This window comes from Ovis aries, chromosome 25 (genome assembly GCF_016772045.2).
Source record: "Ovis aries strain OAR_USU_Benz2616 breed Rambouillet chromosome 25, ARS-UI_Ramb_v3.0, whole genome shotgun sequence".
NCBI classification, from domain to species: domain Eukaryota; kingdom Metazoa; phylum Chordata; class Mammalia; order Artiodactyla; family Bovidae; genus Ovis; species Ovis aries.
In genome coordinates, this window is record NC_056078.1 from 14,258,772 (window position 1) to 14,283,710 (window position 24,939).

Genomic DNA, 24,939 nt, shown 5'->3' on the forward strand with positions numbered 1-24,939 from the left:
AAAACAAATTCAAAGAACAAAACAATGGTCTTCCAGTAAACACTGCTGCTTGTCTACAAACCCAGCTTTCTGGATTATCAGAGAAGTTCAGAGGCCAGTTCATCATTTGATGAGCCTCCTATGGTAGTATCTGCTGGGTACTGGAGACCCCTGATTCACAGAACTCCGTTATAGGCAAATGTTACCAAGGACTTTTGTCTACAAAGGTCAGAATATTAGTCTAGGAAATGCATTTCCTAAATCTTGGAGGATGCCAATTTCAGACTGATGAGATGGCGTTATCCTCAATAAATGGCATGCATGTGTGCTATGATCAGTCCTTTGCAGCCCCAAGGACTGTACCCCATTCAAGCTCCTCTGCCCATGGGATTTTCCAGGCAAGAACCCTGGAGTGGGTTGCCATTTCCTTTTCCAGGGGATCTTCCTGATTCAGGGATCAAACTTACATCTCCTGCATTGGCAGGTGGATTCTTTACATCTGAGTCATCAGGGATTGAGCCCAGACTAACAATATTTTCAAAAAGGATTCAGATGAGTAGTTTTCTTGATATAATAGAGCCTTTGTGAATCTGATAAAAGAAATGGATTGCCTCTCTAGAAAACACGTTCATTTTCTCATCTAACATACTTTAAAATAGTAATAATTCACTAACTCCCTCAAGTCCATCAGCAGACAGTCCTTGGAACAAGGTCTGGATAAATTCATGAGCGACAGGAGGAGGTGCTAAGGAGAATGTAGGAATTCCCAGCACGTATATTTAGTCAAGGGAAGACTCATTTTAGCTATGCATCAAAACTACTAATGGAACTTAAAAAAAAAAAAAAAGAACACATAGTTTCCCTTTTTTTCTTTTTGGGGGAGCTATTGTAAGCTACCACTTTTCAAGAATCTAAGAAGAAATTGAGATGAACAATCTGCCAAGCATTGCCACAATCCATCCACTGAGGCCACTCCTGGACACAGAAGTAATACTTTAATGAGCTCACCAAGAGTGGCATTTCTGGTATTCACATGTGTACATTTCTTAGGATTCTGGTCATTTCATAAGAAACATTCAAACTTGTGAGCCATAGGGCAGACTGTGTCTTGAGACCATTTCCTTCTGAGACAAGCAAGCTTCAAACGGCATTCTTAGCTAGACAGTACACTGATTTCTTGCCATGTATGGTTCAGGGCCTGCAGCTGCTTTTGGTAGGCATGTTTGCTCTGTTTTGGACACACACTTCACTGTAGTTTATAAATGGAGTATTTAAAAACTGTATGAAGTGAAGATAAGAACAAGATGTTTTTACATCATAAACTGCTGAGTGCTGGGTGGAGAAGGGGCTGATTCGGGGTCCAAGTTGAATCTCTGGCTTTGGCTGAAGATGGAGCATCGTGGCGACAGCAGCGGGTTGTCGCCGTCGGTGATGTGATAGAGCAGCCTGCTGGTCTCAACAGACTGCACGTCTTCTGGTGCGCTGTCTGCTTCATTCTGCCCATCTCTGTGCACGGGCGCAGGGGCTGAGGAAATAAGATAAATCATCGCATCCCAGAAGTGACTGTCATGTTCCTAAACAAAGATCATCAACATTCCCTATAATGTCTATAACGTCTCGCCTTTTTGTCATTTCTCCCTTCTGGGGATATGAAGGCCTTTCAAAATACTGTTGTGTTTGTGTCTCACAGGACCTGGACAGAAAATATTACAAGACCAACACACACCAAAAATGGAAACGCAGCTTATTTTGGCCCAAATTACAGCATCAGCATAGCCCCAAACTACAAAAATTCTCTCTTCATTTCATATTATTTACATATGTCAGAGAGTATATTATAAAATGTTAGAGTGAAAAAGAAAAAACAATTACATATAACTGGAGCAAAAGATGAGGGAGAATAGATACAGCAACTGCCAGTGGAGGAAGGCAGAGGAGCTGGTGGGCAGGAAGAGAAAAGAGAAAACAAACCAAAAAGAGAGGGCTGCAGAGTCCCCAGACAGCAAATTACGCAGCACTCCTTAAACATGATGGAGAACTCTGCTTATGTACATGAACTGATGTTCAGAACATGCTAAATGAGAAAACCACACATTTTAGCACAAGATGGTACACATTTCTGTGTACAAAAAAACACACTAAATGATCAAAGAAGCTACATAGCAACTACAAAGCATGGTGTGATTAGAAATGATTCTAGTTCTTCTCTAAAATTTGACTTACCATTTTATTTGGGACAAAAACCAAGAAAAAAACCTGCTCTAAACCCTCTCCTGGGTGAGGCAATCTCTCTGCCTGAATTCTGTGATCATTCCCCTTTTAAATAAGCTCTTTAGCTCCCCAACCAGGGTCAGTCCAGAGAGGGAGGGCACCCCTGTGCTACCCAGGTGAGGGGAGGGGGATGGGGAACAGGAGGATGCCAGTCAGGGTGGCTGAGTTAGGAGTCTTCCATCCTACGGTGCTGTACAGAGCTACTCAAAAAGACGTCAGAGCCTTCTCAGTTTTGCCCAGAAAACAGGTTAGAAACACCTGAGGCTTTCTCCTATTCTGACTTTCCTGAAGAAAGAGGAAAAACACAGCCTTTCTGGGTGAATAAGTGAATCTGAAAATACTGACAATTCACTTTTCCAAAATAAACATTTATCACAATTTAGTACTGGACCAATCGTAGCCAGCTTTAGAATGAATGGCTCATGTTCTCTAGAGCTTGAAATGCAATTTGCTTTGTGCAACAAAGGTTGGGTTAAGTGCTTGTCTGTTTGCAGGCAGCTTCTGCCCTGTTTGGCTGTAGGCTGGGAGGGTGGACAATGCCTCCTATCCGGCCTCTGGGGCTTGCCGACCGCACTTTTGTCAGCGCCTGAGGCTGGTCAGAAATGGACAGGGTGAGGGCTGGGGAAAAGCTGGAGTCGGAGAATGCCAAAGCCAGGCCCACGGCAGTGTGACTAACACAACTCACCACAGGCGACACCCTTGCTAAGAGTAATTTAGCCAGAAAACACTGCCATTTGGAGGGAGCCCTAAGGAGTAACATGAGTGACAGCATGCACTACAATGACCTTCAACATCCGCCAAGGAGTGTCTGAGTGCCTCACCAAATCCTCTTCTTAAACCATTAGACTCCAAGAAGAAATTCATTTTATTCATGGTACCTATTTCTGGGTAGCATCATTTGGTATTAACGATGAGGAAGAGAAAGATCTTTATCAAGCACCTGGGACCAGCATATTTTTTGCTGAAATGGAAAGGATCTTTGGCCTTCAGCTCAGCTGCGGGGCCAGGGTAAAAATTAAGAGGCCAGGAGCCTCTCAGCGGTGCTTTATAATGAATGGGGGCACTTGAGGTCCTAGGCATATGACTAACATGGGGGTGAACAAAGAGCTCAGCCTCTGAAACTCACAGAGGCCTAAGACGTGACTTCAGAGAACCACAGGCCGCTGTGAAGGGCTTGTTTTGAGCTGTGCGGCAATTGTAACTGTAACTCTCCATGTAAGCGGCATCTGGTTTTTGTGGCATTTTTTGTGCCATTAACATCACAACCTCTCTTCCCCGCAGATCACCACTGAAGGAGGTGGTGGGCCCGGAAGATCCCAACGTGTCCAGCTGGAAAGCAACAGTCAGAAACTGGTGATCGGGTAGCACCTGAGCTCTCTGTCTCAGGATCTAAGTTGAGAAGTGGCTTAATTGAACCGGTGGGCACAAGCCTACTGGAGACAGGGTCATTGAGCTCCTTGCTCAGAAGAAGCCAGGGTAGCCTTAGTGCCAACCAACATTGCTGCCACCCTGGGAACACAGCCCAGGCCTCCACCTGCAGACCCGGCTCCCCAACAGGGAGAAGCTTACGGCAATATTGAACTTGAGTGGCTTCTGCTGGGACCCCAGGAATGCACTTTCAAAGCAAGGGGCAGCTCGCCAAGGTCCATGCTGTGATGCAGTACAGTTCAGAGGGAGGGTCTGGGAACCAGGATGTGGGGTGCTCATACTTTCTTCTGGGGCTCCAGGGTGTTCCCTGATTTCTCTCCACATCCTTGTTTAGATCATCTGACAGGGCTGTGACAGAAAAGTCAGAGGAGATCCTCTGTACGACATCACACCTATAGTTAACAATAGCGTATCACTGACACTTAAAATGCACATAATCTCACATTATGTGCATTAGCTCAATAATTTTTTTTCCTTGTGTGTTCTAAAATTTCTGTAATGAATACATGTTAATTGTATAGGAAGTAAAAACCAATAAAAGTTAATATAAAAATTTGGAGAAAAAAAGGATACCTGAGAAGGGAAGCAAGAAACAACCCCCACAGACAGAACAAGAGAGAAAAAAGATTGTGAGTTGGAATCCCAGGTCCTCCACCTGTTCAGAGGCACTTCAGAAAAAAGTGAACATTTTGAAACCTCAGTTTCTTCATCTGTAAAATGGGGAGAATAATGGTGGGTGCCTCTCAAGACTAAGTGAGGATGAAATGAAAAAAAACTGTACCCCCTACAAAATTTTTGCCATATCCACATAAACCTATTTCTAATATATACGTATGTATTCATGTGTGATATATGTCTATGTTATACATATAATCTTAATTTCTTTTTTACTGAAATATAGTTGATTTACAAGGCTATGTTAGTTTCAGGTGTATAGCAGTGATTCAATTGTTCTTTGTCACATTCTTTCCTATAGAGTTTATTATGAAATATTGAGTACAATTCCCTGTGCTATACAGTAGGTCCTTGATGTTTATCTGTTTTATATATAGCATTACGTATATGTTACTCCTAAATTCCTAATTTATCCCTCTCCTCATTATATATAAGATTATATATTATATATAATCTTAATTACAATCTATAAATGTTTTAAAATTTCAGCTTCATCTTAGGCAATGAGGGCCAAGAAATCGTGAATTTGATGTGCTAGTTACATTTCTTCAACTAATACACATTAAAATAAATTCCTATTAAAACACTGTTCACACATGCATCCTCTGTCTAGCATATTTGGCAAAACACTGACATGAGGCAAAGAAACTGCTAAATGCGGTAACCCTGAGAACCATCATTCTTTAACAATTATCAAAATAAGGAATTTGAATATGGTCCTCTCTTACTGAGCACCAGCTCCACAGAGAGTCCATACAGGGTTACTGTGGGAAATGAGAGCCAGCACACCCTCAACATATTGTACCTCCTGCCACTTCTTACATGTAAATAAGAATAATAATCATATCTATTAGTTATGCAGTGACTCACTATGTCCTCAAACTTCCAGTTAGAGCTTCTGCAAGGATTTAATCTTCAAAAATAACCACACGAGGCTGGCAGTAATGTGATCTTCATTTTACATTCAGGGAGGAAGGTGGTATGACTCCAGTCGGGGTCAGGGGGTCTGACCAATGCCTGAGGCAGAAGACTCCACGTCTCCGACCCTGCAGGCCAGAGAGAATTCCTGGCAGCCTGCTCACTGAGCAGTAGGGGCCACAACGGAGACAAGTCATTATCCTCGGTGTGAAGACCAGAGCCCATTTCGGAGCTGGCTGCAACCCCAGGCAGGAACAGATGCTATTCACAGCTGTCACATGAATCAGATTTTTAAAAATATATTTTTCCAATGTGAATTCTTAAGTGATTCAAATGTAAATCAACTATACTTCAATAAAAACTTTAATTATAAAGTAAATAAATAAAGTGATTTAAGATTTAAATAAATCTCTGTCTGTGCCCACTTGAGACGGACTGCTGAGATCTGAGTCACCAATTAGACCTAGACTTGTGGATTTGTTAATTTGTGCTTCTGGGTTTGCCCATCCTAGTGGGCTGATATGCAGCACTGAGATACATTGCAAAATGCCAAACATCAGCCTTCAGTGGTATTAAAAACTAAATAAGGCAGAAACATGTACACGATTCTAATGAAGCTCAAGCATCAGAGTTCTTGGCAGCCTCGTCACGAAAGGGCCACCAAAACACAACCAAGAAACAAACTCAAAGCATCTGATGGATACATAATGGATTCAGTTATAGAGTGTGTTTAATTTAAATGGCTAAATACACTGAGAGCTTGAAGTCATCCCAAGAAGTAAGCCTAGGGAAACAGATGAGCTTGTCTGCTCAGAGACCACTGGGAGGGAAGCAGTGTCTCTAAGGTGAGGATGGTTGGCTAAAAGTAAGGACAGATGAAGACACATTCTGGGTGAATGAAGCTGATAAGCTACCAAATGGCACAAGGTTGGCACTCCTAGCAGGATTTTATGTGCCATCTTCTGTAGACAGTCACCGGAAACATCAGGGAGCTACAGGGGTGAGGAATTTGTCATGGTGAAAGCAAGGCTGGGCTCCATGGCAAGCACCCTGCAGATCTCAAGGGGCAGTTCGCCATCAAGGCTAAAAACATTGACTACAGTTTCAGAAACACCTAGATCAAGTTGATTCTTTGGCAGATGTGTGACTTGGGATACATTATTCAGTCCTTCTTAATATCAGCTTCCCCATCTTTTTCAAGTAAAAATGACATCAGTATCTACTTCACAAACTGTTAGAAGGATTTTTAAAAACATAAGTGCTTTGTATAGTGCCTAGGGAAGGGGGCATAATAATTCATCAATGACACAGAACTCATAAATGACAGTTGTTGTTGGAATTTACAACGGTATCTTTGACCTAGTTAGGAAACTGAAAAGGGGAGCCAGAGGGGAAATGAGTTTGGTTCTGGATGCGCTGAGTTAGGAGGCACTTTTGATCATCCAGGGGGAGGTGCCCAGCAGGCCCTATACACGCATAGGGAGGAGCTCAGGAGACATATTCTAACTGGGTCTGACCTCAGTATGAACTTCACCATTTACACCATGCTTCTGAAGTAGGGGGTGGGGTAATCAGCATCATTTTTATTTTGAAGGAGCCAATTACTGACTTCAATTCCAATGAACCACCAGTAGATTTGGGCACTGCATCAGGTGAGCAATGAGAAATTCCAAAATCCTTCCTGAAAACCAGAAAATTACATTGATCAAGAAGCCTCAGCTCAGATCTAAACTTATTCCTTGCCTCTGCATTTTTGGTTGCAACTTCCTAGTTAAATTTCCATCAGTTAAAGCTGAAAAGAAGCATGTTCATTGCAACACTGTTTGTAATAGCCAGGAGACGAAAGCAACCTAAAGGTCCATCGGCAGAGGAATGGATAGGAAGGTGTAGTACATGTATACAATGGACTATTACTCAGCCATAAAAAGATGGAAGCAATGCCATTTGCAGCAACATGGATGGACCTAGAGAGCGTCACACTCTCAGAAAGACATAACTATCATACGATAGTTATCATATGATATTGCTTACATAAATCTAAAAGACTGATACAAATGAACTTATTTATAAAACAAAACAGTCTCACAAGATGTAGAAAACAAAACTAAGGGGGAAAAGGAGGAGGGATAAATTGTGAGATTGGGATGAACACATATATATTACTATATATAAAGTGTGCTTAGTCACTTCAATCACGTCTGACTCTTTGTGACCCTACGGACTGTAGTCTGCCAGGCTCCTCTGTCCATGGGATTCTCCAGGCAAGAATACTGGAGTGGGTTGCCATGTTCTCCTCCAGGGGATCTTTCTGACCCAGGGATCGAACCCAGGTCTCCTGTACCGGCACTTTACCACTAGCCCATAGCTACCTGGGAAGCCCATAGATAACTAATGAGAACCTACTGTATAGCACAGAGAACTCTACACAACACTCTGTAATGACCTATATGGGAAAAGAATCTAAGAAAGAGTGGATATATGTTTATGTATAACTGACTCACTTTGCTATACAACAGAAACTAACATGATACTGTAAATCAAATATACTCCAATAAAAATTAATTTTAAAAATTTTCCATCAGTAAATAGTAACCCACATTTTAGGTTTTTTAGTAGTTCTTTTTTTTTTAATTTTTATTATTTATTTTTTAAAATTTTAATATCTTTAATTCTTTAGTAGTTCTTAAGATAAATTTAATACTATCACTTCTGTTCCCTAGAGAATTATGGAAAGACAATTCTGGAATATTGCTTTCTTGAGTGACTGCTATTATATCTAATATATGCAACACTTTTTGCCAAGTACACATAACGCTGAAGTACATAAATCTTCAGGATATACTGTTATCAATTATTTTAGAAATCCTATAACTTACATGCACCCTGATAAGACACTTTTATAGCTCTTTTTAAGTATTTTCACTGTTTAAATGGTAAACAATGAGGACTAAATGACCTCCAGTTTAAAAAAGGTAGTATCAACCAAGGCCCAAGCAAAGGAAAATTACAGTGTTGTTCTGCTAATATGTTGTTTACAGTATCATTTTGGGAGGTATAAACAGTTTGAACTCACCCAAATTTTCAGTATTAGAGTAATATCCAACAAATTTAAATGTCTAGATGAATTTCAATAAATGTCTTAAATATGCTTTCATTGCACATGGTAACTGGCTTAGCAAAGGAAAGTACCCCAACTAGACTGAATGGAGACACAGGAAGACAAAGCGGTAAGGTAGTACCTGAGAAAAAGGAGCAGCCAGAAAGTCGTGGAGCAAGAAAAAGAAGAAAACCAAAGACACTATCTCTGGAAAAGGAAATGACAACGACGCTAGTATTCTCGTCTGGGAAATCCCATGGACAGAGGAGCCTGTGGGCTATAGTCCATCCACAGGGTTGCAAAGACTTGGACACGACTTAGCACAAACGGCACATAGACACCATGCTGCTGGGGTGGGTGAGAAGGCAGGCGAGGCAGGGTGACAAGGTTGAATCTATTCTGCAGTGGAAGTAAACTTCTAACCTGAGGCAGCCTGAGGCCTTTGGATGTTAGTGACTTCAGCCCAAACTCAGAACTGTGCTGTGGGATAGAGTAGCAGGACCCACCGAGGACAAGGTCAGACTGCTGGATTTCTGTCATGTTGAGAAACGGAAGAATTCCATACTTTGCATTGTTCCGGAGAACATCTGGGGCAGGGATCATTCACATTTTTGGAAGCAGCTTCTATACAGCTGCTGCTGCTACTGCTAAGTCGCTTCAGTCATGTCCGACTCTATGCGACGCCATAGACGGCAGCCCATCAGGCTCCCCCGTCCCTGGGATTCTCCAGTCAAAACACTGGAGTGGGTTGCCACTTCCTTCTCCAATGCATGAAAGTAAAAAGTGAAAGTGAAGTCGCTCAGGTGTGTCCAACTCTTCGCAACCCCATGGACTGCAGCCCACCAGGCTCCTCCATCCATGGATTTTCCACCCCATGGAGTGGGGTGCCATTGCCTTCTTCATCTATACAGCACCAAACCAAATACACAATTTGGGGAGAAAAGAAGAAATGACCTTCTAGACAAGTCTAACCAAGGGACATGATGAATGTTTTCACTTTCTTCTCAAGATTTAACTTTGTCACCTATATGCATACTGTCAAAGAACCACTGAGAAATAATCAAGGGAAATGGCTGATGAACAGGGTCTAATCTCTGAAAACATCTTTTCCCTTCCACGTGTCACAGAGTGGAGCCAAGTGCTCAGCTAAGCTGTGGGGGGCAGAGGAGTGGGGAGGACAAAGAGCAAGTAACACTTGTGAGTGTCCAAGATTCAGAAGCATCCTCCTGGTACATGGGGAAAGCTGGGTGCTGGAATGCTGATCATTTCTCAGCCTAAACAGCTTTCTACATGTTCTAGCTGATTCCTGCACAACTGAACATCTCAATGGGACAGCTGATAAAAATCTGCTGTTAAGGTAGCAAGACCCATTTTCAAAAGAAGGTTTTAATTAATGAGCCAATGTGCTTTGAAAAGCAAAAGGAAATTATATACAAGGCAAACAGGAAGACTGCAGAAAGAGATTCCAGCCTTCAAAGCAGACTGTATCTTCATAGGCTCATTCAATATCATGAAAAATTAAGTCAAAAAAGTTGTGGCTGCAGTTCCTCCACAGAGACACAGAGAAGTATGATTCTAGGGAACTGGAAGAGACAGAGGAGGTTGTCCACCTCGGGCCTGGGGGTTGTTCAGAGCACTGTCAGACACTGAGCATCTAGGCAAACTGTCTGATCTCTTCCAGACTATTCTTCATAAGCATGAAAGAATGAATGAGCAGGAAGGAGGCTTTTAAAATGACTATAACATATGAGAAATGATGTGCAGGGGAAAGGGGGCATATGACCACTCTCTGTACTGTATGCTCAATTTTCTATAAACCTAAAACCTCTTAAAAATAAAATCTATTACTTGAAAACCTAACACATGTATAAGGGCACAGATTAAAAGTCTAGGCTCTGCAGTCAGAGTCCTAAGCTTGGTCTGAGATACCAGTTGTTCACAGCTATTATGTCCTTGGCCAGATGAGCCTCTTCAAAACTCAGAATCTCTATAAACAGTATAGTGAGGATAAATGGGACAATAACATAACCCACCACAGTTCTTGGCCTGACTTTAAAATTGAACTTAAAAATTTTGTAAATAATTACCAGATGGTTCAGGCTGTGGGATTTTTATTTATTAGGCAGTTATAGAAATGGCTATCAGATAATTATACTGTCATCTATGAGTTTTGAAATCATTTTAAAAAATGCTTTATTTGGAAAACAAGGATTATTGTGAAACTCCCTGTTTCAGAGACTATGAAGATGGTGATAAAAGCATCAGAGAAAATTTGTTAACAGTAAAGATCTTTTCTAGCCAAGTTATGTCATAGGTGTAGCGCAGGATAGATTTTATGGTAATGAATGTAGTTTCAACTTTAATAAGAGGTAATTATTCAACCATCAGCTCTTGATTCCCTTAAGCAAAAGGTATTTATGACGGATTAATGCTGTCATAAATACCTTTTGCTTAAGGGAACTAGTACAATGTCAATCAAATACAGGACTCGAGAGAGGACCTAGGGAATAAGCAGTGCTAAACGTCACTTCCACACCTTGCAAGTCATCAGCAATTATAATAAAGCAGACATTTAAAGACAAATGCAAGCATTATCAACTGGAGAAAAGGCGATACAAGCTCTGAATGGCCAGCTTTTTAAATAATGATCACTGACATTTATTGAGCATTTACCCCTGGTGAGATGCTAAAAACCTGATATGTATTATGCTACGCCATCCTCACAACAATCCTAAGAGGTAGATACTATCCTTTTTCCCTTTTCAAAGAAAAGGAAACTGAGGCACTGAGGTCAAATAACCTGTCCAAGATTACCCAAGAACCATATCAAGCTCTACAAAGAGCTATGTTTCTGAGCAAGACAGAACCAATGAATATAATTCATTTGGGCTTTCAAGAAGTCTACGGCATGGTGTTCATACCAAACGTTATTTAAAAACAAAACCAAATGATGACTGGGCTAAATGTTTTGTAATGGATAAAAAAATTCACTTAATAGGCCCCAAAGAACAGGGTTGAATTAGTATCTTTATGAGAGACATGTCAGTACTAATCCTTGCTAATGGATCCTGAATTAATCTTTCTTCATATTTCAAAAACAACATAGAAGCAAAAATAGAGTTGTGAGTCTGAGTTTGCAGATGATGTTAGTATTTTTCAAAGAGTAAAATGCAAAGCAACTGCAGAAGAAGCTCACAAACCAGGAGGAAGGTCAATAAGGGCAGATGACCCTCAGTGTGGGCCAGTGAAGAAAACTAACCCATCTACACTTAACAGATAATCAGCAGTAAACTATTAGTTTGATAGAAAATGGGATTTTTGGAGCTTTTATAGACTATAAGATATGACAAAAAGGTCAAGAAAACAATGTACATATTTCTAGGAAGAGTATGGAAAGCAATCCAACAACCATAATTATTTTTTGAATAGTTGATGAAACTCTCCCCCTGCCCATGTTTTTAGGTATTAATTCTTTTTTTATTCAGGTCATCATAGTTTCATGGGTAGTTGTGAGAAATTGTAGACGTATCCCTTGTACACTTTGCCCAATTTCCCCTGATAGTATCATTTGGCAAAAGTATAGTACCTGTGCCCATATGTACAAATAAAATTCTACTATTTCATTTAATCTGGAAAACACTATGTGGGTGAGGTAAAGACACATGAGAAAGGCAAGGGGGTCCAGAGATGGTTAAGATCAGAGGAGCTGAAATGACTGTAGGAACAGAGGGCCTGCAGTGGTTAATCAACTACAAATCTAGATGTTTTTATTCTAGCAAAATAGTCAGGGATGTACTTTAAAAATGACTTTAAGGCATATTAGTTATACAGCGTGTACCTAGGCTGCCTTTGGGCTCAATTTCAAGTTCAGGAATATTAGAACTATGTGGACTTTATATTTAGGATGGCAAAGGAAACAGCATGTGAAACACTCAGACCATGGAGTCTGATTGGGGAAATTTCCCCACTCCTTCCCTTTCTTCCCAGCACCTGCCACCACTCACTACTGTGGGACCGTCTACGAGTTACATCCAGTCTCCAAGTTCATTTCCTCATCTTTCATCTGGGGATAAGAATGCCTCCTAGGGTGGTTGTGGCGATAAAGTAAGAAAATTCATGAAACAATGCCTGGTGCACAAGAAGAGGTCATTGCTAGCTAAGGTTGATACTATTCATTTAAAGACCTTCAAAGCAGAGTTTCTAAACCCTGGCACTCTTGACATTTTGGACCAGATAACAATTTGTTGGGGCAGTGCTGGGGTCATGGCTTGTCTTATACATTGAAGGATGTTCAGCAGGACCTCTGGACTCTACCCACTAGATGCCACTGGCACTCACACTCCAGCTATGACACCAAAATAGTATCTCCAGATGTTGCTGAATGTCCTGAAGGCAGGGGGTCAGAGTGTGGGAGGGGGGAGAAAACCACTGTTTTAAAGGACCCAGCTTAGAACAAGAAGATGAAGTACTGCTCTCTACGGTGATTGCCATTTTCCAGTTAGAGCACATCAGTGCTACACACTAAACAACATAAAAAGGTTCAAGAAGGATTAAGAAATAATATACCCACAAACACAAACTCAGTGTATGAAGTTTCTAAAAGATATTAGGAGTTCTGGGCACTTCTGAGGTTGAGGTCTTGAAGAGTTCCTCATACTGACTTTCAAAGACTATTTCTGAGGGCTGCTGCCAGATAGGATGGAACATTATGTAGATAATCAGACCCACCTCATGGGAGACCTGAGGTGCGCCCTGTTCCTGAAATCCAATTATAAACTTCACCTTCAGCAATAACAACTTGCATGGTGCCCTTGCAGGAATACTGAGTTCCACAAAGTGTTCCCGAATCTCCCTGAACATCAGAATCATCAACAGGAGCTTTGCAAACATGGAGATTTTCAGGCCTCATCTCTACACTTTAATTTTGTATCATGGTGGACAGCCCAGACAACTGTACATTTAATAAGCCCTGCCAAGTGAGAATGTCTGGTTAAGTAGACAGTGTCTTGAAATATGACAGAGAAAGTCAGGTTCTCTTTGACTCTGCCCCATTTCAACTCCAACAATTAGGAAGAAACCTGCAGACTATGCAGGATTCTTTTGGGAATAATTACAGACTGTACCCAGATATAGGTTTCCCTGGTGGCACAGCGGTCAAGAATCTGCCTGCCAATCCAGGAGACACCAGAGATGCAGGTTCAGTCTTGGTGCCGGGAAGAACCCCTGGAGTAGGAAATGTCAACCAACTCCAGTATTCTTGCCTGGAAAATTCTATGGACAAAGGAGCCTGGCAGGCTACAGTCTATGGGGTCACAAACAGTTGGATACCACTGAGCACACAGCAGCAGAAGCAGCACCTAGATATATGGCGTGAGCATTGTCTGACAATCAACGTTAGCAACAAGGCTCTTAGCCAAATGAAAATTTCAACTTGAAAATCAAGATTTTAGAATAAAATAATTAATTATGCATTGCTTTCGAATTTCTTTTTGGCCAGGCATGCAAGATCTTAGTTCCTCAAGCAGGGATCAAACCTGTGTCTCTTGCAGTGAAAGCATGGAAGCTTAACAACTAGACCACCAGGGAAGTCCCTGGACCTATTATTTCTAGTAATAAGTCTCCAGTGATAGCTTATACTAAAAACTCCATCACCTGTGCTCAAACAGAACAGGCATTACTATACTTAGTCATGTGGAACAACGTCAAATAGTCCTACACATGTTGAAAATGATGAGAAGTTGAAAAGACAATCCTCATTCCATTTTCCAATCAACAATACCAGAACAGGAGCTTTTTAATGTCCAGTGGAAACGTCTGCTTCAACTGTAAGAGGCTATTGATTCAGTTAGAGGGATCTGGGCCCTTAGTACTATGTGGCTTCCCATCTCATATTATGCGGTCTGCAGTGCACAGAAAGGGTGACCAACTGTCCTGGACTGCCCGGAACTGAGGGTCCCCCAGGAGTGGGACTTTTAGTGCTAAAACCGGGGCAGTCAGTGACCCTCAGCACAGCCCTGGCACTGCCCTGAAACTGGCAATCATTCTATCACTTTTTTCTAAACATCGTTACCTCCCTCAGATCTGTCCCCATCCTGCCCATCTTGAGCTCCAGCTTGAGCACCTTTCTCCTCCTGAAGAAAACGCACTGAGCCAACTGCTCATAGACCCTGCAAATCCATGTGGTCTGTAAGCTTCTACCTGTGGATGAAACTAAGTCAAAGAGAACCTAAGAGAACCTGACCTTTTCACTCTCATAATTTAAGATACTATCCACTTAAATAGTGGCTTCCAGTACTTGAAAACGTTAATGAAATATAAAGACTCTAGGACTTCGAACCTTTGAGTGTCTAGAGATGAAGACTGAGAAACCCAGGTATAAAAGCTTCCTGGGAACTGTGATGAGAGTCACTAACACTCTCTAGAACACAGTGCCCCTTTAGGGTGTCATAAAATCTGCTCTTGCTGCAAGTGCAGTTTGTAATTGCATTTCCAGAACAGGGAGCATCTCAGATATTTTGCTAGATGAGATGAATCTTTGTATTCTGTAAATTCAAGTTAAAACTCAATATTTTCATTTAAGATCAAAGACATAAAGGATACAAAATTTTGCTCAGACTATCATTTCAGATGCCCTCCATAAATGTTAAACAACTTTAGGGAATTGTCTGGAGGTCCATGGATTAGGACTCCATGCTCTCACTGCTGAGGGCCCAAGCAACCCCTGGTCGGGGAAATAAGATCCCACAAGCCACATGGTGTGGCCAAAAGAGTAAATAAATAAATTTAACTTTCATGTTTAAAATAAATAAACAACTTAAGTCATGCCTTAAATCAAATTGCAAGTAAGACTGAAACCAATATAAATCACAACAATTTATATTTGCAAATGTTTGCTTTGAAAGGTTAATTAGCTGCCTATTACATCCAGATATTTCTATAAAAATCACTTGCTGGATTTTGTCCTTATTATACCAAATAGTAACATTAACTATTACTAGTCCAATATTTGCAGACATCTAAGGCCCAGGGCTAGATTCTAGACTTTAAGAGAAAAATATTATTTTAAGTTACCATAATCATTGATAGACTTATGGCATCTGTGCTCATCTATGCTATAACACTATCATCGGGGCTTTAGGCATGCGCACAACTACAGTTTCCAGGAGTTCAGAGATCACTCCAGAAACCCAGCCATAGGCCCAGAGTGAAGAAATGCTGATCTAGCGTGAACATAAATTTCTCCCTTCCGAGTAACACGTGGACTGGAGCGTGTATAGCCTTCCTATAAGAGTGTGTCTTGGAAGCCAGTGAGCCCGAACCACCCCATAAGCTGAACTGTGAAAGCTTCTTTCATGCTCATCACTTTGGCAACATTCTTACCACATGAAGAGACTCCTTACTTCCCTGAAAACATCTAGTAAGTGATTTCTAGATTGTTTCAAAGGGATTTTTAAAAAAGTAAAATAAAAAAGAAGCATGTGCCAAGGTCCAATACAGTGGCTGGGACTTCACTTTCCCTGCATCGATTCCCATGCAGTCGATTTAGCTAAACGAGACTCCTTATTCATAAGCTCTGCAAAGGCCAAAAAACATCAAGGCGGGTTTTACCATCGGAAATTTGCAGGAGCTGTCCCTGCCCAGTGTGGGGCACACATACACACACACACACACACACACACACACCCTAACACACAGAGTGGAAACTTTTCTGTTTCATAAACTCTCTCGGAAAGACTGGAATATCTCAGATTCACCTACATTTTAGAAAATCCAATGTCCAGCCCACAAGGCTCCTCTGTAAGGAAGCTTCTGCCCGTTCCTATTATTTGACAGCTAAGCCAGAATATGCTGATGGCTCCTTTATACGGGCAATCCCCACATAAATGCGGTGGTTGCAGTTTAGTCATGAAGTCATTTCTGACTCGTGGGGCCCCGTGGACTATAGCCTGCCACTATAATCCTCTGTCCACGGGATTTTCCAGGCAAGAATACTGGGGTGGGTTGCCATTTCTTACTCCAGGGGATCTTCCTGACCTAGGGATCGAACCCAGGTCTCCTGCATTGCAGGTAGATTCTTCACTGACTGAGCCACCAGGGTACACATCTCTATTTAATAAAGAATGTATTAATAAGTTGGTTCAAAATCCTCTCCATCAAGAGTGAGAACATATAAAACTACTACCAACCTTTGGAAAAAATAAGATACATTTACACACAAAAGTCATGATAAAATATATATTATATATATATATATATATATATACACAAATACACATACACATATCCAACATGCAACAAATATTATATTGAACGGTCCTTATCAGATACTTGTGAACATCAGATAATTCAAAAATTAACTTGTATTTGGCTTGGGACTTCTATGTTTCTATGTTGCTTGTTTACAGAGAGTGGAATAGGGGGTTGGCGGAAAAAGAAGGGCATTGTCTAATCATTTGACTCAAATCCCTAATTGGCTCAACATTGGCTCTTGACCAATTTTACTTGCATCTCATCCAAACACAAAACAGAGCCGAGGAGCTCACCACATAACAAGACACCCAACTGGCCACCTACATACATAGGGAAATAATTTATCACTTACAAGTAGGGTCACACTAGGCCTCAGTGTCTTTACTATGAATAGTATTATTTCACAGGTTTAAGGGTTTAAATTAATAACTATGAAGTTTACAACAGTGCCTGAGCATTGAAAGTCTTCGACAATAATAGTGGCTACTACTACTAGCTATTATTAGCCACTAAAACATATTTAAACATTGAAGATGACTGTTTTGCCTACTTAGACCACGTGGGTCTGATTTAAACAGTAAGGTATTCAGTGAACTATTGCTAATGGTATTGAAATACATTACCTTTGTAAATTTTTTTCCTTCCATTCCTAAAGGATATTTCATGAAGCAAGCTCACCTAAACCTATTTCTACCATCCAAGCAGAAACCAGTCTGCAAACCTCTGACCCACTGGTGTTATAAAAGATATGCTGTGCTCCTGTAAATTTACTATTTCTTTCACACTGAAGTCTTCCTGGGAGCATCTGTTCACCTTCTGCTTGCTAGCCAACCTACTCTCTGCGAGATTAAAACCAGAGAAAATAACAGACAAATGAGACCCAAGTTTGAGACTTTTCAAAACAAAAATTAATGCTTAAAAAAAAAAAAGAGAGAGACAGAACAAGACACTATAGGATTAGAAGAAGGCACATCATTCACCTCCACCTTCCCAGGGTTGATGGATCACCTAACAAGCAATGTTAAAACTCCCCTAACCCCTCAAAAATATTGAGAGTCTCAACACAGCCCAGATTATCTAAATCCAGTAATATAAACAAACCACGTATGTATCACAGGACTCCAAATAGGAAAATGAAGACCACTTATGATGGGTGCCTTTTCACCTGACACCATCTCTGGGGAGTCTGGTCCCCAGCGAGAGAGAAAGATCTAGATTCCAGCACGCCTTAACTCCCCCTGCTCCCTGCCAGCTCCCCAGTGCACCAGGCACTGTTTCCCACAGGAGCCGGGTTCAGGGGAAGCAGCAAGGGGTGAAACTATCCTGGGAGCACAGATGAGGACCCCGAGCCCAGCCTCTTACCTGCGGCCCCTGCCCCTTCGGCAGGTACACTCTGGGTGGACACTGGGGCTGGGTCCTTGACTCCGTGCACCTGCGCAGCTTCTTCCTGGTGTGTCAAAAAGGCAGAGCACAGATCAGTTTCCACGGCTTGGAGCTTCAGCAAGGAATTCTGCCAGCAGAAGCAGAACATCGGGCTGGCTCAGTTAGATGCTAACGCAACGCTGGGTCTGCAGCTTCCTTCCCCAGCACCTGGCCAGAAAGGGGTCTCAGGCAGAACTGGCTGTGCCAGAAGCAGAGGCGCGTTACTCCACGTGCAGTCTCAGTTGCTCTTTTATATAAATCTAACGTATATTGATTATCTGTGACACATGGGACCGGTGATTTCGTCAACAAGAGACGCTGCACCCAGAGGGCCAATCTGAGAAGGTATCTGCTTCCCGGGTGCCTGAGCCTTTACGCTTTCCAAGTGTTTCATTCACCATGCTGACATCAGGAGCGATGACATTAGCCCCTCCCCGGCTACCATTCATAAAAGCCAGCATCCCTCCCCTGCAAAGCCGCAGCAGCCCGCAGTGCACAAAGAGTTACTGCTGCAGAGGCCGCCTGGCAGCTGGGAGGTGCTTCGGGGCTCCCTTTTCTGCATCTGCACGTGGGCTGTGTGCCTGAGTCTGGGGGGGGGGTCTGTGTGTGCAAGTGTACTTCTCAAGTTACTTTTCTCACATGGAGTGGCTACAGCCGCCTGCTGTCAGAACAGAGGGCACGGATGGAGGGAGAAGATGACCTTGGTCCCTTAGTCTGAGACTGCCGCTGAGGGTTAAGCAATTCACCGTTTGTAACTCCCAGCCAACCTCCCCCATCCCCGGCTTCACTTCTCATTTTAAATTCCTCCCGTGTTTCCTAATAAGAGCAAAGTCATACAGACTGACGCACGTACCCTCCCATGATGCAGATGCTGGGCAAGCTCGGTCCCCCAGCAGGTGAAAGTGAGTCACGCCGAGTCCCTGGCCAGGCCCTCTTCCCTGCAACGGCCTCAGAGCTCCTCCACCCACCAGGTCTTCCACCCACCACGTTCCCAGCAGAGGTCGGTGGGGAGCAGGGGGCGCTACCTGGAGTAGAGCCACGGGTTCCCCCCCATTATGACCCAACACACACACACACACACACACACACACACACGCTCCTACCTCCTCCATATAGCTTGGTCCCCACACACCCTCATAATCCACTGCCACTTCCTACATATACCCTTGCACTCTATTATACACTTACTCCGGCTCCCCACGCTATACACGCCTTCACCCCCCTCCTCCACACCCTCATGCCCAAGTCTCTACCTTCACACTCTACTCCACACATAGCTTACAACTAAATATCCCACCTCCACCCATACACACGCCCATCCCTCCCCCCCAGTCCCTTTATCCCCATCCCCCCACACCAACACCCTACTTTATATATACCCCTACATAAACCCTCATCCTCAACTCCCACTCACACATCCTGTTCTCACCCCTCGTCCCCAGATAGCCTGATTCCTTACCCCACATAAATGCCAACCCCCACACCTCCTCACATCCCAACCCCTTTCTGCACACATACTCTCATCCTTCTGTTGATGTGAGTAAATATGAACCCACCGCTGTGTTTCAAAAAGCTGCTCCCTGAGGGACTTTCCTGGTGGTCCAGCGGCTAAGACTCCTCATTCCCAATGCAGGGGGCCCAGGTTCAATACCTGGTCTGGGAGCTAGATCCCGCATGCCACAACTAAAGATCTCAACCTACCACAAAGCAGATGGAAGATCCCTTATGCAGCAACTAAGATCCAGCGCAGCCAAAGAAATAAATGCTTTTTCAAAAGCTTCTCATTGAGGAATATCTTAAACCCCTAGTATTTTGGCCAGTTTGAAAGTGGCAGAACCTCTTTCAAACAGGCTCAGGACCTCTCCTCTGCTCAGCTCAGAGATGGAGTAAGACCTGGTACAAACCACCCCCATGCTCAGGGGCTGACGGCCAGGGGCCCACAGCTCAGATGAAGCATCTGTCTGATACCAGCCCATTTTTTACAGCTTCTTCTTCCTCCCTGGGATGTTTTCCCAGGAGTTACATGCGGAAGCAAGGGCCCAAGGTTATTGATAGGAGGCACAGAAGGAGCAAGGGTACCAGGTTTCTGGAAAGTTTTATTAACCAAGCATTTGGGATGCAAAAATGCATGATCCCAGGCTAGCTTTCTACTGAAGGACCTTAAAAACTGGAGTGGCCTCTTATAAGGAGCAAAACTACTCTGAAAATTAAGAAATCTTACCTTCCCTGTAGCTTAGATGGTGAAGAATCTGCCTGCAATGCAGGAGATCCAGGTTCAATCCCTGGGTCAGGAAGATCCTCTGAGAGAAAGGAATGGCAATCCACTCCAGTATTGTGCCTGGAGAATCCCATGGACAGAGGAGCCTGGCGGGCCACAGTCCGTGGAGTCACAAAGACTCGACACGACTGAGCGACGACCACCACTAGCACTACACGACTACTGCCCCCTAGCGCGAGATGGCGCCGCTGCAACGGCACGCAGAACGGGGGCTCCACAACAGGTATCCCTAAACACGGGTCATTCTACAAGCAGAACTGCTGTATCAGCCAGTCAGCCCACTGCTGATAAACCCCCAAAATACTGAAAGCAGTGACTCTTAACAGATATGGGTACCTCCACGTTCATGGCAACATTATTCACAATAAGAAGTGTATTATGGACTGAACTGTCTGCCCCAAATTCATATACTGAAGCCCTAACCTCCAATGTAACTACATTTGGAGATGAGGCCTTTAAGAGGCAATCAAGGGAAATTTGGGGGCTCCAAAATCACTGCAGATGGTGACTGCAGCCATGAAATTAAAAGACACTTACTCCTTGGAAGGAAAGTTATGACCAACCTAGATAGCATATTCAAAAGCAGAGACATTACTTTGCCGACTAAGGTCTGTCTAGTCAAGGCTATGATTTTTCCAGTGGTCATGTATGGATGTGAGAGTTGGACTGTGAAGAAGGCTGAGTGCCAAAGAATTGATGCTTTTGAACTGTAGTATTGGAGAAGACTCTTGAGAGTCCCTTGGACTGCAAGGAGATCCATCCAGTCCATTCTGAAGGGATCAACCCTGGGATTTCTTTGGAAGGAATGATGCTAAAGCTGAAACTCCAGTACTTTGGCCACCTCATGCGAAGAGTTGACTCATTGGAAAAGACTCTGATGCTGGGAGGGGTTGTGGGCAGGAGGAGAAGGGGACGACAGAGGATGAGGTGGCTGGATGGCATCACTGACTTGATGGACATGAGTCTAAGTGAACTCCGGGAGTTGGTGATGGAAACAGGGAGGCCTGGAGTCTGCAATTCATGGGGTCACAAAGAGTCGGACACGACTGAGTGACTGAACTGAACTGAAGGTAAAATAAGGTCATAAGAGTGAGGCTGACCAGTGTCCTCAGAACAATATATGTAGAGAGAGACCCAGGGATGCACAGTCACAGACAAAAGGCCATGTGAGGACACAGCGAGAAGGCAGCTGTCTGCAAGCCAGGGAGGAGGCTTCAGAAGAAACCAATTTTGCTGACACATTCACCTTGGACTTCCCACCTCCAGAACTGTGACAAATGTTTTGGCCCTGAGTCTGCGGCATCTCTTTTTTTAATTGTAGCCCTAATAGAGTTTTAGCAGATTAATACAAGGTGGAAACAACCCAAGGTGCTCACCAGCAGATGAACTGATAAATGAAATGTGATATATACAATACATACAATGAAATATTATTTAGCCTTAAAGAGGAAGAAAGTTTTGACACACGCTACCACGTGAGGAACCTTGAGGACATTATACTGAGTGAAATAAGCCAGTCAAAAAGGACACACATTCTAGGCAGTAAAATCCAGAGAGACAGAAAGTAGAATGGTGGTTGCCATGGGGCTGGTGGGGAAGAAAAGGTTTGTGTTTAACGGGTATGGAGTGGAAGATTGGGAAGATAAGTCAAGTTCTGGAGACAGATGGTGGTGATGTCTGCCCAAAAACACCAGAGGGCTTAATGCCACTGAATTGTATGGTTTAAAATGGCTAAACTGTGACATTTTATGTTGTCTATTTTACCGTGGTTTTAAAAAAACAAAATCAGTCCTTCTCTACGTTTAGCAGGAGGATGTGGGACCAGCCACCTCTCGTCAACTCTATGTGCTCTTATAGATTCTACAAAGCAGATGAGGGCACGGCCTTCACACAGAACCAGGAGCTGTGTCTGCTACATACTGTGAGGCTGACTTTGGACAAGAACCTTGGCTATTCTAAGCCTCACTTTCCTCATGCATAACGAGGCAGTGATGACAGCAACAAAGGCAGCTGCTTCAAGAATGAGATGAGGAAGGCACAGCACACGGCAAACACTCAAGCCCTGGACACTGTGGCTACTATGTGTGTCTCCAAACCCCAGAGGCCGCTGGACAGAGCGCTAGGCGCGGGGGGCCAGACCCCAACCGAAGCTCTGCACCCTGACCCATCACTCCACTTCCCAGGCCTTACTCTGTGATCCTGCCCAGGAAGTACTTGAGACCAGGTGACTTGTAAGTTCCCTTCCAACTTTCCAGGACAGAAAACATTGATGCTCATGTACTGAGGCTGATGCATGGAAGCTGGCAGTATGTGTGCTTGGATGGTGTTTGTGGAACTAAACCAAGTGTTCACACAACACAAAGAGTGAAGAATCTCACTGCAGAGGGGTTTGTCAGGTCACATTCAGAGGCCTCTTCAGTCGCCCAGAGAGTGTGTAATGCTGAGACCCAGTTACAGCTGGAAGTAGTCATGGGGGGCTCCCAGCCATCTTCCCTGCCCTCTGTCTCCCTCACTAGTACTGAAGCTCAACAGAGATGCCAAGCATCAAAGAAGGTCTATTTGCACAGCTGGATTGTTCCTCTCTCAGACATCAGACAGGAGGAAGTTTAATGGGACAGGGAAGAAGAGAGTGCCCAATGAAACAGGAGAGAGAAGATGAAGGTCTCGTGGGACAAGAAGACATCCAAGGAGAAAGGAAAGCGTGAACTGCTGGAAGTGAGGACCAGGGGGCAGACTGGAAGAAGCTGCATGCCAACGGCCATCAGCTCTGCCCCGTCCCTACCCCGCACTGACCTGGGGACTGCCTGCTACTGTTCCTGTTTCTCGGCACAGTAAGAGTGTGGGGACGTGGACGCCCTGCATGGGACAGCCCCCGATGACCAGAGGATCCAGACAGGAGCAGCCTTCCCCGGGAGCGATCCATGCCGCCGTCATACACGCGTCTCTCCAGGGGCAAGAAGGAGACACGCGGTCCCATCAGGGCTGAGCCCCGCAGAGCTGCCTCTGAGAAGCTGCCACTGCGTATGCAAGGGCCACACCACCCGCAGCTGCACCAGCGCGCGCGCAGCTCCCAGGCTCTGGCAGCTCTCAATGCACAAAGAGCTGCGCTGGGCTCCAGAGCCTGAGACTGATGTCAGCCCCTTCCTCATGGGCCCCAGTCTGGAGAGACGGCTAATACACAAACAGACAAATAAAACAATGATGCCAGTTATTACTGTCGCAGTTATGGCAATGACGGGGAGAAGCCACAGGCCAGGCCTGGGGACAGAGTGAGTAAGCCACTGTTTCTCCAATTCAGCCTGACTCGTGACCTTTTATGCAGGAACAGGCTTTATAGCCCTAGAGGAGAATGACAGGCAGTCAACCCCGTCAGGCTGAGTGTGACCTCCATCTGGTCCTTCTCGTGCTCTGGGGCTTCTCTGTCAGGCTGTCCCCAGCCCATCCCTCAAGGCTTGCCTGCCAGGGGTTTTCCAGGTTTACATCCAAAGTGTTGCTGAATGGGTCACTAGGATCTCCAGGAAAACTGAACAAAGGCTGATGGATCCTCTGAAGAACGATGACTACCTCTGCTTCCCAGTTCTCCCATTTGGTCACCAAAGAAACCAGAGAGACGAGCATGAAGCCTAGGTGTGGTTTTCTACAAGCTAATTTTTCTCTTTCACACAATGGAAAATATGTGACTTGTTTTAGAAAATACTCTACTCATTTTCTTTCCTCTACAATTACCGGGTCTCACTTTAGTTGGGTTGGAATGGGGAACACCCACACAGGCTGGATGGTGAAACACTATTTTCGGATGCCTTTGTCTACTACTCACCAGTTGCAGAAAACGGATAGCTTACTTTTAACTCCCATGAAGAGGCTTAGTGACCCTCGCCCACCCCTTTATCTATCCAAGAACTCGACATAGATTGTCTATAGCAAGATCAAACTGGAAATCTGCTCAAAACTGAGGTCACAATGGGGCCCCTGAACATCTCCATTCTACTGTGCACTCTTGTTCCCTGAGCTTCCAGGTTTTCTGTGTATGCTCCGTCACCACACACACACACACACACACACACACACACACACGCACGCACATATGCCACCCTTCTTTCTATTTGCTCCCTGCCCCTACTTCCCCAGGCCTACTTCAGCTGTAATTCCTTCACAGTCAAATTCCCATCAAATCTTAAACCAGCTCTGATTACCTTTATCCAAACAGGGGCCTCCAATTTCTCTTTTAACACCTTGCATTTTTCCCTCCCAACACTCCCTATAATATGGAATTTTATTTCTTTCTCTACTGTTTACTGGCTCTTCGCAGCTCCAGAAGGGCTGGAAGCATGCTGCCACTGTTAACTGCTGAAGCCCACACAAGGAGCAAAACAGGAGCCAACCATTAGAGAAACTGCCACTGTAGACGGTCTTTTGTTTGCCTGGACGCTTTACATAGTACTTGGGAAGCCCTTCTGAGAATTCCATTTCAAGCCTCCTTGCTGTCTTGGTTCAGAAATTTTAAAATGCTCACGATCACTGGGGAGTTTGTTAAAGATGTGTTCTCCCGGGCAGTGACAGACTCAGATTCTGCGGTCTGCAGCAGGGGCGCTGAGATGCAGGAGGTCCAAGGTCCAGACTC

General features: G+C 43.8%; 1 protein-coding gene across 9 annotated transcripts in view; it reads right to left on the bottom strand.

The window, feature by feature from the left end:
- The window catches only part of FAM13C (family with sequence similarity 13 member C), a 139,772-nt gene that overhangs the window by 26,417 nt on the left and 88,416 nt on the right, over positions 1 to 24,939 (bottom strand). For all 9 annotated transcript variants that reach the window (XM_060406447.1, XM_012105090.3, XM_060406446.1 and 6 more), the window contains 2 exons: positions 17,981 to 18,065; positions 1,294 to 1,504 (listed from right to left, as the gene is read on the bottom strand). In XM_060406447.1, coding sequence (XP_060262430.1) covers positions 1,294 to 1,504; positions 17,981 to 18,065 — 296 coding nt within the window. The remainder of the gene's footprint in view (positions 1 to 1,293; positions 1,505 to 17,980; positions 18,066 to 24,939) is intronic.